The 17,265-nt window shown below is 42.5% G+C and overlaps 1 protein-coding gene across 1 annotated transcript in view; it reads left to right on the top strand.

Annotated features, from left to right (window-relative positions):
• The first annotated feature begins 954 nt into the window (after positions 1-954).
• The window catches only part of LOC122550506 (serine/threonine-protein kinase 24-like), a 51,486-nt gene continuing 35,175 nt past the window's right edge, over positions 955-17,265 (top strand). Inside the window, exon 1 of the mRNA XM_043691330.2 lies at positions 955-1,360. Coding sequence (XP_043547265.1) covers positions 1,319-1,360 — 42 coding nt within the window. The 5' untranslated portion in view covers positions 955-1,318. The remainder of the gene's footprint in view (positions 1,361-17,265) is intronic.

A 17,265-nucleotide genomic window follows, 5' to 3' on the forward strand; every position in this document is an offset into this window, starting at 1 on the left:
GTTGGCGCACCTCGTGGTCGGAGGTCCTCACCATCCGAAGACCACAAACCCCACAGCTGACTACTACATCACTTTCCTGCCGACGAGCCTCTTTTTTAAATGGGACTGGTGCACAGACGCTCGAACAGGATTGCATTAATTATAAGTCTTAATTAATGATGTGTAAACAGATGATTCATGTAAATATAGAAGCTGAAGCATAACCAAGCAGACCGCTTCTAACCATTGACCTGAATCTTTCCCGCTCCCTTTGCCCGCACTGCCCTCTGCCGGTCGGCGGTCTCTCTGAAGCGAAATGAGGTCAATCACGGAGCTCCACCCATCGCTGCGTTCTGGCTCCGCCCCGTTACATTAGGCCCCGCCTTTCCCCGGCTCTGTTCCTGCTCCTTTTACCGCACCCTCAGGCGGTAGGAGGTCGATATTGACACCCACTTATCGGGCCTTGGCCTCGCCTTCTTGACGATTGTGCTCTACCCCGCCCCCCACTGCTTGTTGCGCCGCCAGCGGTCTTAGATCCCGAGTTTGGAGGTGGGATCAAGGTGGTCGGCGACACGCCCTAGCCCGCCCTCCGCCTCCAGCGCCTCCAGGCGGCCGCAGGTATCAGGTCCCGCGTTTTGCGGCGTAATCATGGCGGTTGGCGAAGCCACGTCCGCCACCCTTCGCCTACAGCGCCGCTGGGCGGCTGGAGGTCTCAGGTCCCACGTTTGGTGGTGGGATCAGGGTGGACGGTGAAGCCACACCCTCGCACTCCGCCTGCAGCGCCGCCAAGCGGCCGGAGGTCTCAGGTCCCGCGTTTGGCGGCGGGATCGGGGCGGACGGCGAAGCCACGCCCTCCGCCTGCAGCGCCGCCGGGCGGCCGGAGGTCTCAGGTCCCGCGTTTGGCGGCGGGATCGGGGCGGACGGCGAAGCCACGCCCTCCGCCTGCAGCGCCGCCGGGCGGCCGGAGGTCTCAGGTCCCGTTCCCTCAGTGTCGGAGTGCCGTTCTCCCAGTGAGCGGAGCTGGTTACCCCCCTCGGTCTCTGTTCCCCCCTCGCCTGGCGGCGGAGTCAGTCACCTCCAGACCTTTTCGTTCACCTGTTCGCCCCCTCCCCCTCCCCTCACCGCCCTCAACCCAACAGGATTAAGCCGTGCGGGGCGGGGGTCCGCGGGGATTTGGGAGAGCGGGCCGCACCCCGTTCGGGGGCTGAGGCTTGGGGCCTAACCTGGACTGACACTGCCCCCCCCCCCCCCTTTCCCTCTCTCCCTGCGCCTTGACACAGGCGCTCAGTCGGTGTCGATTCCTTCAGAAGACTCGGGAATCCCGAGCAGGGGCAGCGGGATGGCTCAATCCCCGGAGCAGGCCGCTCTGCCCGGGGTACAGGTAAGAGATTGAGGCTGGGCTGGGGGAGACGGCTTGTTCCTGTGAACTCCCATCTTCTGGGACTGCCCACCATCCAGGGCTACAGCAGCATTTGTATTAGCACCTTTACCATTTGGGTCTTGCTGAAGAAGAGCTTTGGGTTGAGAATAAAAAGCTCCACTCTTCATAATCTGTTACCTGGCCTCTGCAGATAAAAGGTACGTGTCCAGGCATTGGCATTCTCTCACCTGTCCTGATGAGTGCAAGAGGGAGACCTCCCCTGGCATGTCCTTTTTTTTCCCCAGTGACAATCTGGTTCTGTCCAACCAACCAACAACCTTTAACGTCAGGAAGTCACATACCAGCCTCACTGAGACACATTGAGATGGTAAGATAGGTGACCAAAGACTTAGTGAGGTTGCTTTTAGCCTTAAAAATGAAGAATGAGATTTTATGGACATATTTCCAGAATTTATGGTCCCGGCAACTGAGTGACATCTGTCATGAAGAAAATGTTTGTCAGTTCTAAAGGATGGAATGGCAGCAAATTTAAAAATACTTAATTTGGTCAAGCATGGCTTCGTGAAAGGGGAATCATGCCTAACAAATTTAATAGAGACCTTTGAGGAGGTGGCAAACACAATAGTTAAAGGGAAATCAGAAGATGTAATATGTATTTTTCAAAAGGTATTCCATGAGATATCAGACATAAGGCACTACGTTGTCTGTTTTCCTGCTGCTGCATGGACCTCTGAGGCTCATATGGGGCTGTGACATTTGACACCAGAAGGCAGTGTGTTTGCCTGCCAGTTGACATGTGTTGACCCACCAAGGGAGAGGGGACATGGGTAGTGGGTAGTATATTAGCATTGAGAAAGAATTGGCTAACTAATGAAGAAATAGTTGAGATAAGTGGGCTAGTTTAGGAATTGCAACCTGTAATGAGCGAGTGCCACAGGAATTAATGCTGGTTCTATGATTATTTGCAATATATAGTAATGACTAGGATGATGGAAGTCAGTGTACTATCACCAGATTTACAGATGATACAAAAGTAGATGAGAAGGCAAGTAATAAGGGTGAATGAATACAGAAGACCAGTGAGTGTCCAAAATCTGACAGATGGAATGTAATTTTTTTTATTCTCATATGGAATGTAGGTGTCACTAGCTGGGCCAGCATTTGTTGTCCATTGCTAGTTACCCTAGTGATGGTGAGCTACCATCTTGAACTGAAACAGACCATGCTATAGATTGACTCATGGTGGTGTTAGGGAGTGGATTCCAAAATGTGGGAATATCTGAACTGATGCTTTTTGGCCAGAGAAACAGAGGAGCTAAATATTATAAATGTGGTATGACTGCAAAGAGCTGAAATACAGAGGCATTTCTTATGCATGAATCTCTCAATGCTATCACTTAAAGTCCAGCAGTTAATAGAAAACACAAATGGGCTGTTAGCCTGTATTTCAAAGGGGATGGACTATAAAAATAGGAAGGTCTGTATAAAATTATACTTGGCAGTAGCACTCAGATCACACTTGAAAAACTGTGATTAGTTTTGGTCCCTTCGAAGCGGTCCAGATAAGATTTACTAAGTTAATCCTGGTTATTCAGAGATTTTCGTATATGAGGTTGATGAAGTTGCATCTTTAATCAGTGGAGTTTAGAAGAATGAGAGGCAACCTTCTTGAAGTACACTGGACTCTCAGGGGTTTGCCAGGGTAGATGTGATGAGGTTGTTTCCCCTTGTCGCAGAGTCTAGCAGAGGGGGCATAATCTTAGAATAAGGGGTTGCTCAGAACAGAGATGAGAAGAAATTTCTTCTTTGAGGGTAATGAATCTATGCATTTCTTTACTGCAGGGGGCTGGGGAGGCTGAGCTGTTGAGCATATTCAAGGCTTGAGATTGACAGATTTTTAATTATTAATCAGTAAGAAAATTAAAAGTTGTGAGGAAAAGTAAGGAAGTACAGTTGAAGATTATCAGACCAGTTATGATCTCACTGAACAGCACAGTAGACTCGAGCTGAATGGTCCACATCTGCGCTATTTTATGGTCTATGGAAAGACAGCGAATGCTGAACCAATGGAAGTTGGGATACACAAGACTAAAATTGGTGGAAAATTGGACTATTCCACATCATTCCCTCCCTAAACCTGCATTTAAGTCTACAATAAATAGATTTGATGAAAGCCACAGAAAGAGAGTAAACGACGTTAGGGGTAGTAAACAAAAGTTTGCTCAGGTACATTTTAAGACCAAACTTAATTGATGGAGTGCATGAAACCAGAAGAGGTTTGCAAACACAAATTTTAAAACATCACTAATGCTCGATTTAAACCCGTTTTTTTAAACCGTATACAGAGGAACCTCAATTATCCAAATTTCGGATTATCTGAAGAAGATCTTAAGGTCCCGATAGAAACATTACCTCAAAAAGATGTTACCAACACTTACTGAAATGCTGCCAAGAGCAGTCCTGGACATCGATGGGAGCCCAGGCACCATCTCCAAATGACTGATCTCTCGCCCCTCCCCACACTTTCCCTGGAGTTCTACACAAGGATGTACCCTAAACCCCCCTTCCCCAGATAGTCTCTCCAACATTGTTCAGTACAGGGCAGAATGGGAACTTGTCAAAATTTGTGTGTGTGGATGTGCGCGTGTGTGTGCTGTCTTGAGACTCATCCCCCCCAAAAAAAGGCAGCAGTAGTCTTGCTGTTGGTGTCCAGTCCGGCTGCCATCTCCATTCTAGGGGTGGTGGTTTGCGTGTTGTGCTGCTGCCTAGTCTCCTGATTGGGGAGCAGATATAGCAAGTGCTCACTCTGTCAATCCCATTGAAGTGTAGCAGCCATGGGGAGAGGCTTCAGCAGTGCTGCAGGTTCCATACACACGTGTGCGTCTGCTCAGACCCTGAGACACAAAGAGGGAGCAAGGCAGGCAGAGCGAGGTAGAAAGAAGCTTCAGAAAGCGCCGAGTCCCAGAGGAGAGGTCTTGAATCAGTTATCCAAATAATCAATTATAGGTGGCTCAGTGGTTAGCACTGTTGCCTCACAGCGTCAGGGACCCGGGTTCGATTCCTCCCTTGAGCCACTGTCTATATGTTCTACCGTGTCTGCATGGGTTTTCTCTGGATGCTCTGGTTTCCTCCCACACTCCAAAGATGTGCAGGTCGCGTGAATTGGCCATGCTCAATTGCCCATAGTGTTAGGTGCATTAGTCAGTGGTAGATAGAGGGGAATGGGTCTGGGTCGGCTACTCTTCGGAGGGTTGGTGTGGATTTGTTGGGCCAAATGGCCTGTTTCTATACTGTAGGGAATCTAGTCTAATCTGAACAAAATACTGCCCATCTGTCTCATTTGGATAATCGAGGTTCCTCTGTAATATAAGGTCATTTGAGAGATTTGTGACTGTCAGTAAAAAGTTAAAATATGGAACATTTATGCATCAGAGATTCCATTCAGACTATTCACAAGCCTGATTTTAGATGCATGTTCAACCTTGTGTATCGATCTATATCATCCACACCTCCTTGATTTGACTATTCCAGTGGCTCCTTGGCTGGCCTCCCATTTTCCATCCAAAAATCTGCTAGTCATTTCCTAACTCTCATTGTCCTCTTGTCTACTTCTCCTGTGCTCACTGGCCTCCATTTAGTTCACAAATTTTATATTCTCTTCCTTTTTTTTCCCCAAAAGCCCTCTGTAGCCTTGTCTTTTGCTTTCTCCGTGCTCTTCCAATTCTGGTCTCTTGTTTATTCCTGATTTTAATTCCTCCATCAGCGCCTGGGCATGAAGCTCTCGGCTTCTCTCCACCTACCTCTCTTTCCTCCTTTAAGATGCTCCTGAGCATCATCAATGTGCAGCTTTTGATGATTTGTCCTCGTGACCTGAATTTAGCCATCAGTGATAGACTGACCTTTAAGAAACCTAACCATAAAGATCTGAAAACCTCTGTTGTGCGGTCTTTCTCACTGTTGGTTTGAATGTGAGACACAGTCAAAGTGATCTCCAGGTGTCCAGCAACAGTGACATCATCAAATAGGGAACAGATCAGGAAGTAAAGTGCACTGGTTCATCGATTACATATAACACAATTTTTCAGAGAGCAAAATAAATGATTGTGGCACAAACGTAAAATCAAAGTAGATGGTGAAATATCACAAACTCTTAAAATATATTTGAAATTGTGCATTTTTTCATCATGATTGAGATCTTTGACTTTCCACAAAGATAAAATTAGTTTTAAGTCCTTAAAAGGTTTAGCAGGAGTCATTATAAACTTAGTCCATCGTTTTTGCCTGAAGTTTCATTTTCATAGTGGCTCAGCAATGCTTCTCTGTAGGACCATTAAAGGCATTTTATAAACCCAAGTTGTTCAGTGTAATCCTGGATCGTGAGAATGAACTAAGCAAAATAAACTATTACATTGGCTGGGGATCAGTCACCAGAAGAGACAGATTTGAAATGATTGGTTAAAAAACCAAGACTCAGATGTTTGGGTCAGAAATTAAAAATGTTGATGCTGTACACATTTGTCTTGCTTGAAGGGCATTTGAATTTTTGAAAGAGGAATTGGATAAATGCTTGTAAAAGAAATTTGCTGGGCTGTGGGGAAAGAGTAGTGAAGTTGGTGTAATTAGATACTGCTTTGAAACTGTGTGGGCTGAATAACCTATGAATTATATGCTGTTGAGTGTTGCATTTTCACCATATACATAGCTATCCAATTATTTGGAGATTTTTAAAAACAAAACATGTAAGAAGGGAGTGCTTTTGGGCCTGTCTTGTGGCTGTTATTCACGGAGTGGTTTCAGTTTCCTGTATTGTGACAGTGTGTCATTGACATCTCGCAAAATTGTTTGAAGTTGTATAACTTAGATGGTGATGTGCCATTCTGCAAATTGCTGTTTGAACTGGTCAAGGCTCGCAAATCGTCTTTTGCAATTAAGGTGTCCTGTCAGTTTCTTTGCCAAGTAGATTTATGAACTGCTGTACTGCACAGGAAGTAATAGCTTCAAATTGCTTACTTTACAAGCAATTTCCTTAATAGTTTGGTAAACAACGTGTATAATATGGTAACAAAGATACTGAGCATGGACTTGTACTAGTTTGCAACCAGCTCCTTTGTCAAATGTGCTGTTCACTTTCATCACTGAAAAAAAATCCTGTAAAAACTACTGATTTCAAATTTGATATGCCAGAGTGTTTAACAGATTGTTGATAAACAAACAAACAAACAACAACTTAATACCATATAAATACAAAACCCCACTTTCATTATGGTAAAAAGAGCATTGGAAATACTCAGCAAGCCAGGTGGTGTCTTGTGAAGAGACAAACAGAATTAACGTTTCAGGTTTATGACTTTTTATCATAACTGGGAAAAGTTAGAAAAGTAATAGGTTTTGAGCCAAGAGTGGGTAGGGCTAGGGCAAAATCTCAGTCTGTGATAGGATGAAAGAGAATGACAGAAGCGTTAGTCCTATTGAGGTCAGTGATCAACAGGTATGGTGTGCGGGCAAGAAAATATAGAAATAGAAGACACGTCTATAGCAGATGTACTATTGTTTGAAAGTGAAAATCCAAAATGGGACTGTTGATAAGTTTGACTGTGTGATAAAATTACAGCACTGTTAACTTGAACTTTGTGACCAACAGACCTTAGTGTCTTGATGCTAAGGAACTGATTCTTTGAGTGTAGCAGAATCCATGTCTACCATTCTAAACTTCTTCCCCATTAGAGCCACACTATAAGATTCCATCTGTTCCCTCGTGATGCAATTATTAATACTCTGTCTGCTGAGCGATGGTGAAGTGTTGCACTTCACTCAAGATGTTCGAATTGCTGTGGCAACGTATACTTTTAGATGTATTTCACAATCTGGAGCTATGGATAGTGATGGTAGAGCTTCCAACTTTCTTTAACACATGGGTGACCACAAATCTCTCCTGCTATTGCCCCATTCCCGCCTCAGTCAAAGCGAAATGCTCAGAGACACAGTGTCGCTTTACCTCCTTCATCTTTATTCCAGGCACTGGAGGGAGAGAGAACGAACAGGGACGTGAGTTCTCAGTCTTCTCTTGAACAGCAGTTTCTTAATGAATTATGTAGTCGTTGTACAGGGAGGAGCATCCAGATAAGGGAACATACATATTAATGGAGTGACCATTACAATCAGCAAGTGTCAATATTAGAAATTAAGCCTTCTGCTGTCATATAAATAATGTTCTTAACCTTGTTAACTGGCTTCACATAGTGGATCCTTTTCCCCTTGTTAACTTACCTTACATACTGAATGCTTCCAATATTGTTAAATGGTTCTACATATTGAATGCTTTTCCACCTTGTTAACCTATTACCCTTGCCTCCAGCACCCCATTGTTAACTGCAAGTTCTTATCTGATCTGAGTCGTGCTCAGCTGAACCTCTTGTTTCACAAAACTCAATTTAACTCTTTCCCTGCCTGCTCATACCGTATACACTTTCGCATTCCCTCCTTTTATCGTTCCATGATAACCACCTAGAAGGTACTACCAGCTTTAATAAGACTCTGACAGCCAGTATTTAAGCAAGTTATTGACACACAACATGCAGTGATTATGACAACAAAAATTACTAGTCCATTGCAGTAATCAGAATTTGAAGAATTCTCCCATGTGGAAAAAACTCACCAGTAAAGTTCTTAAATTCACAGTCCTTAGTGACCACTCCATTCTCTCCAAGTCGAGTGGAAACGTGCTAGTTCTCCAAAATCTCCTTCAGTAAAATCCAATCTGAAAACAAAATTCAGTCTGTCCTTGCACACCACTCCACAGAGAAATCTGAATTCTTGAGTAAGGGCAATTAAATGCTTCATAAAACTGACGAGACTTCCATCCTTCTGGGAGTGCTTCAGATGGAGAATACCAGCGGATCTGAGAGTGCAGTTCAGCAGCTGGCTGGGTGAACGCAGCTTTCTTTGCTGCTTCTGCTCCTGTTCTGCTGTCAAATGTAACAAAGCCAACTGGCTGTTGTGATGTTAGTGTGATCAGTGATTCCTCATATCCCTTAAAAGATCGAAAGAGAAGGTAAAGCTCACGTGGTTTAATGTCCGTAGGAAGGCCACTGACAAAAAGTCCTCTTCACTATCGTTAGATTCTTCACTTTTCGTGCTCCTGACTGGAGATCCGTTGGATCAGGTTGTGGAGTGGTGGGTGGTGGTCCGAAGGTGTGCTTTACTTGTGAATGGAGAAACTCAAGAGATGATGTTAGCTGCTGAAAGTATCTTTGTATTTCCTCTCTTGTTCCTTCCTTGCCAAGGTGGTCATCATTATGAAGACAATCACACATTTAACTACACTAAATTGTGTCTGCCTATTTCAACATTCTTTGAATTCTTGAAGTCTGTTATTCTGCTCACCACTTATGACATTATCAAGTTTTATAGAATCCATAAACTTCTAAATTGTACTTCCTAAACAAGTTGGAGGATTTGAGCTATAGGAAGAGGCTGCAGAGGCTGGGGCTGTTTTCCCTGGAGCGTCAGAAGCTGAGGGGTGACCTTATACAGGTTTATAAAATGATGAAGGGCATGGATAGGATAAATAGGCAAAGTATTTTCCCCTGGGGTGGGGGAGTCCAGAACTAGAAGGCATAGGTTTAGGGTGAGAGGGAAAAGATATAAAAGAGACCCAAGTCGCAACTTTTTCACTCAGATGGTGGTACGAGTATGGAATGAGCTACCAGAGGAAGTGGTGGAGGCTAGTACAATTGCAACATTTAAAAGGTATCTGGATTGGTATATAAATAGGAAGGGTTTGGAGGGAGATGGGCCAGGTCCTGGCAGGTGGGACTAGACTGGTTTAGGATATTTGGTCAGCATGGATGAGTTGGACTGACGAGTCAGTTTCCATGCTGTACATCTCTATGACTCTATAAACAATTCAGTCAATTATAAAGAACAATCAATGGTACTAAAATCATGCCCTTGGACACCCATTTCAGGTTATTTAAAAATCATTTTCCTTTAATAAATTTGATATTTGGTTAATATGAAAGCTGTCAGAAAACCTATTTCAAAAATATGGAACAGCAAGAAAACAACAAAATGTTTCCTGTGCTTTAGCAATTGAAGAAGCCATTTCAGTTCAGATTTAAATTTGAAATATTCATGGGAAACAAATGCCGAATGTTTTAAAATATATTCTCCAAAGAAACTTCCCAAATAAAACAGTCGGAATTACAGTGGCAACTTTGGTAGAGATCAACATTCTTTGAATTTGCAATATGAAGGTGCCAGTGAAGTCTTAACAATAATTAACAGAACTGAAACAGCTCAGCCTCAAGTTCTAATATTCTCTAAAATCTTAACAATAAATCAAACTCAAAATACACTTCTTTTTGTGAACACTCTGCATTAAAAACACAGCAGCAGCAGCAGCAAAGATATTTTAATACAATACTCTCATCTGGCTAAAGCATGACCACTGACCCAACTGTTTCTTTTAAACAGACATTGTAGAATTTCAAACACATCAGGGGCTCAAAGCTCTCAATCAGTTTGTTTTAAGGTTATAAGACTGATAATTTTAAAACTGATATAATGTTATATAATTTCAATGTAATAGCAAAATCTGCCCCATTACATAGCCCACAAAACACACTGAATTGAGATCCTGATTCAAACAAGGCAAACAGTTAACTCAAAAGGATTTTTCGAATCAGTATTTTAACAAACCAAAATTTTTAACATCAAACACCCTCAACATGGCAGAATTTACATTGAAACTTTCCTTTTTCAACCCAAGTATTAGTATAACCTTAATTTCAGCATTTCTCGTTTTGTTTTGCATCCTCTCATTGGAATTACCCTTATAAAAAGAGAGAGCACTCGCAGCAGACCACATGGCACCACAATCCAAGCCACTCTCTTCCCCCAGAACAAAGATTCACAGAGCCTCAAATTTTGCCACCAGGGGATTTTAACCCCTTTCTTGCTATACTCCTCACAGAGGCTGAAAGTCCACATAAACACAGAGAACTCGAACCCCAATACAGCACAGAGGACTTGAACCTCAAATTAAACCCACCAGGGGATTCGAACCCCAATATGTTGCAGAGGACTCAAACCTCACTTTAACCCACTTGGGACCTCAAACCCCAATAACTCACGGAGGACTTGAACCTCACTTTAACCCACCCAGGGAACTCAAACCCCAATACGGCTCAGAGGACTCAAACCTCAATTAAACCTATCCAGGGGACTCCAGCCCCAATACAGCGCAGAGGATTTGAACCTCACTTAAACCCATGGGACCCAAACTCCAATTAACTACCTCCAATACAGCATAGAGGACTTGAACCTCAATTTAACCCAGGGGACTCGAGCCCCAATACAGCGCAGAGGACCCGAACATCAAATTAACCCACCAGGGGACTCGATTGGCTGCCATTGCATGTGTTTAGCTGTGTTATGAATGCACATTCATAGAGTCATAGAGATGTACAGCATGGAAACAGACCCTTCGATCCAACCCGTCCATGCCGACCAGATATACCAACCTAATCTAGTCCCACCTGCCAGCATCCGGCCCATATCCCTCCAAACCCTTCCTATTCATATACCCATCCAAATGCCTCTTAAATGTTGCAATTGTACCAGCCTCCACCACTTCCTCTGGCAGCTCATTCCATACACGTACCACCCTCTGAGTGAAAAAGTTGTCCCGTAGGTCTCTTTTATATCATTCCACTCTCACCCTAAACCTATGCCCTCTAGTTCTGGACTCCCCAACCCCAGGGAAAAGACTTTGCCTATTTGCCCTATCCATGCCCCTCATAATTTTGTAAACCTCTATAAGGTCACCCCTCAGCCTCCGACGCTCCAGGGAAAACAGCCCCAGCCTCTTCAGCCTCTCCCTATAGCTAAAATCCTCTAATTCTGGCAACATCCTTATAAATCTTTTCTGAACCCTTTCAAGTTTCACAACATCTTTCCAGTAAGAAGGAGATCAGAATTACATGCAATATTCCAACAATGGCCTAACCAATGCCCTGTACAGCTGCAACATGACAGCCCAACTCCTGTACTCAATACTCTGACCAATAACAGAAAGCATACCAAACGCCTTCTTCACTATCCTATCTACCTGCGACTCCACTTTCAAGGAGTAATGAATCTGCACTCCAAGGTCTCTTTGTTCAGCAGCACTCCCTAGGACCTTACCATTAAGTGTATATGTCCTGCTAAGATTTGCTTTCCCAAAATGCGTCCCCTCGCATTTATCTGAATTAAACTCCATCTGCCGCTTCTCAGCCCATTGGCCCATCTGGTCAAGATCCTGTTGTAGTCTGAGGTAACCCTCTTCGCTGTCCACTACACTTCCAATTTTGGTGTTATTTGCAGACTTACTAACTGTACCTCTCATGCTCGCATCCAAATCATTAATGTAAATGTCAAAAAGTAGAGGACCCAGCACCGATCCTTGTGGCACTCACTCCACTGGTCACAGGCCTCCAGTCTGAAAAACAACCCTCCACCACCACCCTCTGTCTTCTATCTTTGAGCCAGTTCTGTATCCAAATGGATAGTTCTCCCTGTATTCCGTGAGATCTAACCTTGCTAATCAGTCTGCCATGGGGAATCTTGTCGAACGCCTTACTGAAGTCCACATAGATCACATCTACTGCTCTGCCCTCATCAATTTTCTTTGTTACTTCTTCAAAAAACTCAATCAAGTTTGTGAGACATTGATTTCCCATGCATAAAGTCATGTTGGCTATCCCGAATCAGTCCTTGCCTATCCAAATACATGTACATCCTGCCCCTCCAACAACTTGCCCACCACTGACATCAGGCTCACTGGCCTATAGTTTCCTGGCTTGTCCTTACCACCTTTCTTAAACAATGGCACCACGTTAGCCAACTTCCAGTCTTCCAGCACCTCACCTGTGACTATCGATGATACAAATATCTCAGCAAGAGGCCCAGCAATCACTTCTCTAGCTTCCCACAGAGTTCTAGGGTGCACCTGATCATGTCCTGGGGATTTATCCATTTCAAGACATCCAGCACTTCCTCCTCTGTAATCCTTAACTATCAAGTTCTAGATCGGAACTCAAACTTAGCATTCCTGTCTTAATCAGAAACTGAACCACAAGACCTCTTTACATACCAAATACACTTAGAAAAAAGACAAGCTCTTCAAAGTCTAAATTGCAATGTTACTTTCTTTGTAGTGAAGAGAGTCTCAAAGCAACAATAAAAGCCAAGAAAAAAATGGATAAAGATTATGATCCATGATTGTTGAACTCTGTTGAGTCAGGATGACTGCAAGAGCGCTGTTTTTCTTGTTCATCTTCCTCACTTGAACAGGCTGAGGTTGGTGAGAGAATAGGACAAAGCATGAGGTGCATTTATTTGTTTAAATCTTCCTGAGTGGATAGAGACTGAATTTTCACCACTGAAGAGATTTGTAAATTTGCTTGAGGCCAATGGTCTATCATTTGACATCGTCGTCAAAATGTGTGGTACTGGAAAGGCACAGCAGGTCAGGCAGCATCCGAGGAGCAGGAGTGTCGACGTTTTGGACATAAGCCCTTCAGGAGTGTGATCATTTGACATTGCTTTGATAGCTTGTAAGATGCAGCATTTTTTGGATGGCCATGGGAGATCTCTCTGTCTTTTATAATGTGTTCCTTCTTGCACGTGTTTCATTCCCTATTTTCAGAGCAAAATTACATGGCAGCAAAAGGAAATCATGGAATAATAAAGCCCTGCAAAGAGGTCCCCTTCAAGTATTTGTCCAGTTGCATTTTGTAAGTTATTAATAAATGTGCTTTGACAACCTAGAATAAACTATTTCCAAACTCCACAGTACGTAATCCTCCATACCTCTGTTATCCTTTAACTGATTTACTTGGACTTCAGTCTCCTCCACATTGAATTCTGGCATTTTGTTCTAGTTGATGAGTCTTTCTTTGGCCTTGTCCATCCCAATAACTGCAACATTCTTCAACCGCCACTAGTTAGTTTTCACCCTATGTCCTTTGCATCTTCCACTCCTGACCCATCAAATTACAAAAGATAGGACTAAGTAATTCCCCTATGAATGGATCAGATTGAAGCTCTGCAGTTCTTCCACATCCAGGCATGGTAATTGACAAATAAACAACTTACAGGAAGAGGAGCTTTCAGAAAATATCCCAGGCCTTAATGATGGTGGATGTCCAGCACAAGGCTGAACCATTTGCCTCCTCCTTCAGTCAGACGTGAAGAGTGGATGATCCATCTCAGCCTCTCCTTAGGTTAATTAATTCACTCTGTGATTTCAAGAAACAGCTGAAGATACTGAAAAGACTGAGCCCAATAAAAGTACTGATGACTTATGCCCCAAAATTTTCCATGCCCCTAGCCAAGTTGTTCCTGTTGAGCTACAACTTGGCATCTACCCAAAAACATAGAAAGTTGCCCAAGAATGGCCTGTTCTCAAAAATCAGGACAAATCCAGTTTAGCCAATTACTGCCCTGTCGATCAATAAGTCCATAAGATTTGGGAGCTCCACCATTCAATGAGATCATCCTGAACGCCAATTTCCTGCCTTTTCCTTATACCCTTTGATTCCCTTACTGATTAAATATCTGTCTCTCAGCCCTGAATATAGTTAACAAACCAATTCAATGGCTTTCTGAAGTAAAGAATTCCTCAGATTCACCACTCTCTAAGAGAAGAAAATCCTCATCTCTCTCCAAGCTGGATGAACTCTTGCTCAGAGATTATAGCCTGTGGTACTAAACTCTCACACAAGTGGAAGTGACCTCTCAGCATCTACCCTGTCATACCCCAAACAGTACAGGCCCAAGCTACTCAACTTATCATAAGAAAATCCCTTATTGCCTGGGACCAACCCAATAGTGAACTTACTCTGGACTGCCTCCACTGCCAGTATTATTATCCAAAATGTTCACAGTATTCTAGGTGTAGTGTAACTAGTGCCTTGTATAGTATCAACAACACATCCCTATCTTTATATGCCATTCTCTTTAAAATAAATCCAATATTCAACTTTCCTTCTCCAATATCTACTGAACTTGTGATTTATGTACGAAGCTAATTCTTTCTGTGCTGCAACTTTCTGCAGTCTTCCTCCTTTTAAACAATGTTTAGCTAATCTATTCTTCCTGCCAAAGTGCATAACCTCATGTTTTCCATCAGCTAAGTTTTTGCCTTCTTGCCTTATCTGTCAGTTTCCCTTTGGAGATTCTTTGTGTCATCCTCACCACTTCCCTTCCCACTTACCTTTATGTTGTCTGTAAACCTGACTATGGTATGTTCACTTTCCTTGTCTAAATCATTAATATATAATGTAAATAAATGTGGCTTCAGCACTGATCCCTGTCACACTCCATTAGTTACAGTTTGCCATTCTGAAAATAACCTCCTTACCCCAACACTTTACTATTAGCTAGCAAATGCTCTATTCATGCTAATATATTACTCCCAGCAATATGGGCTTCTTTCTTACTAAGTGGCCTAATGAGTGACACTTCAGTAAATGCCTTTTGGAAATCCAAATCTATTCCATCTGCTGGTTCCTCTTTCTCTGTCTTGCTTGTTACCCCTTCGAAGAATTCTAACTAATTTGTCAGGTTTGATTTTCTTTCCTCTATGAAGCCATGCTGATTCTTCTTGACTATTTTTATTTTTAAATGCTTTGCTATTGCAGTCTTTATAACAGACTCTAACATTTCCCAATAATAAATATAAGTCTAATTGGCCCCTCGTTAACCTGTTTGTTTTGTCCTCGTTTCTTTTTGAGTAAGGTGTTACATTGGCAACAGTCAATCCAATCTACTCTCAGTCCTCAGCAGTGTTAGGAAAGGGGTCATCAACAGTGATGTAAAACAGCATTTCCAAAGGAATAACCTGCTCACCAGTGCTCAATTTGCCAGGGCCCCTCAATCCCTGACTTCATTACAGCCTTGGTGTATGCATCGAAAAAAGAACAGAACTCCAGATGCGAGATGGGAATAATTGCCCTTGATGTCAAGGCACTATTTGTCTGAGTTTGGCATCAAGGAGCTCTGGCAAAATTATAGGCATTTGGAACAACAATAGAAATTGCTGGAGAAACTCAGCAGATCTGGCAACATCTGTGCAGAGAAAGCAGCTTTAGCATTTTGAGTCTTGTGACCCTCCAGAGTTCTGAACTGCCACTGGACTTGAATTGTTAACTTTGCTTTTCTCTCCAGAGGTACTGCTGAGTTTTTGACGGCAATTTCTCTTTTGATTTCAGAACGTCATCTGCTGTTCTAAGCTTTACTTTAGAATCATTTGGGATTGGAGCAGAACTCAGGTTGGTTGGACCAAAAAAGATCTGGCAGCATCTGTGGAGAGAAAAACAGAGTTAATGTTTTGAGTCTTAATACATTAACTTGTTTCTCTCTCCACAGATACTACTAAACCTACTGAGTTTCTCCAGCACTTGTTTTTATTTAAGATCTTCAGTATTTGCAATGTTTTGCCTTTATTATTGGTATTGTGGGCAGCTGAAACAGATATGATGGGCCAAACAGCTGTCTTATATTCTGTGGCCGTTGTACATTTCTTTATCTAACTAATTTTCTTTTCACCAATTACAGCATAGTTTTTGCACCGCAAACTAAGTTGCTATCATTATGTTAGTCCAAAACTTTTTGGATTTTTTGAGTTTGAGTGATTAGAATTCTTCATTAAGATTATTCTACTAGCAATTGACTACCTACTGATATATGAGTAGGTATGATTATTGTTAGAATGCTTGTAAGCAAAACTGATCAGTAGCAATTTGGTGATTTCATGGGGTGCTACAGTAGGATTGAAAATAGGATCTTTCTACCATGCTGTGTCACTGAACTGAGTGTAGCAGTAAGATCATCAAAAGATGATCATTCCTAAATTGTGTGGAAAATTTAAGAAAAACAACTTTACCCATGGAGTAGTTAAAATGTGGGACTTACTCTATTAAAGTGGCTAAGGCAAATGGTGTGGATGCATTTAAGAGGAACCTCAATTAGTGTTAGGATGAGATAGATTGGTCAGGGTGTACAGCATAAATGATGGCACAGACCAGCTAGGCTGATTCTGATTTGTAAATGCTAGGTAATATGTAGAAAAGAGCTGAAATGGCCTAGTATTACATAAAACCCTGTTTAGTGTTTTGTTCCAACATGTTGTTTGAAAAAACCCTACTTCAAAGCTCAGCTTTAATGTGTTCCAGCACAATCACTGTAGCTCAAAGCAAGCCAAGTGCTGCCCGTGCTTATAAGTACAGATATGGTGATTGTATTGCTGAGTGTTTTACAGTTCAGGTGAATAAATTGAAATTCCACTTCTACTTTACAGTAATCCAAACAACAATATCACTTCCAACTAAATAAACTATCTGCTAAAATTCTGCCCATTATGCAGTTTTAAAGCTTGTCTCTCAGACAATAATTATACATTTTGATGTTAACATTGGCTTTATGTCTTACAAAGTATTCACAACATCACAAGTTGAAAGCCTTCTCTTTCCAAGCCATTAATTGTTAATTTAAATGTGTCATAATGTATGTCAATTATATGACTGCAACTCAGACACAACGATATGTGATTGGGGTCTAAATAATGTTGTCTGGAGGTACTGTCTCCACACCCGTGCAAACCTGAAGTACAAACATAAGCAGCAATTAATGTAGTGTCATTAACATAGATAAACATCCCAAGTGCCTTCATAGGATTGTCGTCACACTGAGTGATGTAAGGATATATTAATGTAGGTGGCCAAACATTTGCCAGAGTTTTAAGCAGAGCTTTGAAGGAGGACAAAAAGACGAGAAAACTCCAGAGCCAGAGACCTCGTGACTCCCAGTGATGGAATAGTTAAATTTGGCGATGTGCAAGAGTCCAGAATTGGACAAGT

Source organism: Chiloscyllium plagiosum, unplaced genomic scaffold (assembly GCF_037043375.1).
Source record: "Chiloscyllium plagiosum isolate Xiang-an unplaced genomic scaffold, Cpla_swu_hap1 HiC_scaffold_6, whole genome shotgun sequence".
NCBI lineage: Eukaryota > Metazoa > Chordata > Chondrichthyes > Orectolobiformes > Hemiscylliidae > Chiloscyllium > Chiloscyllium plagiosum.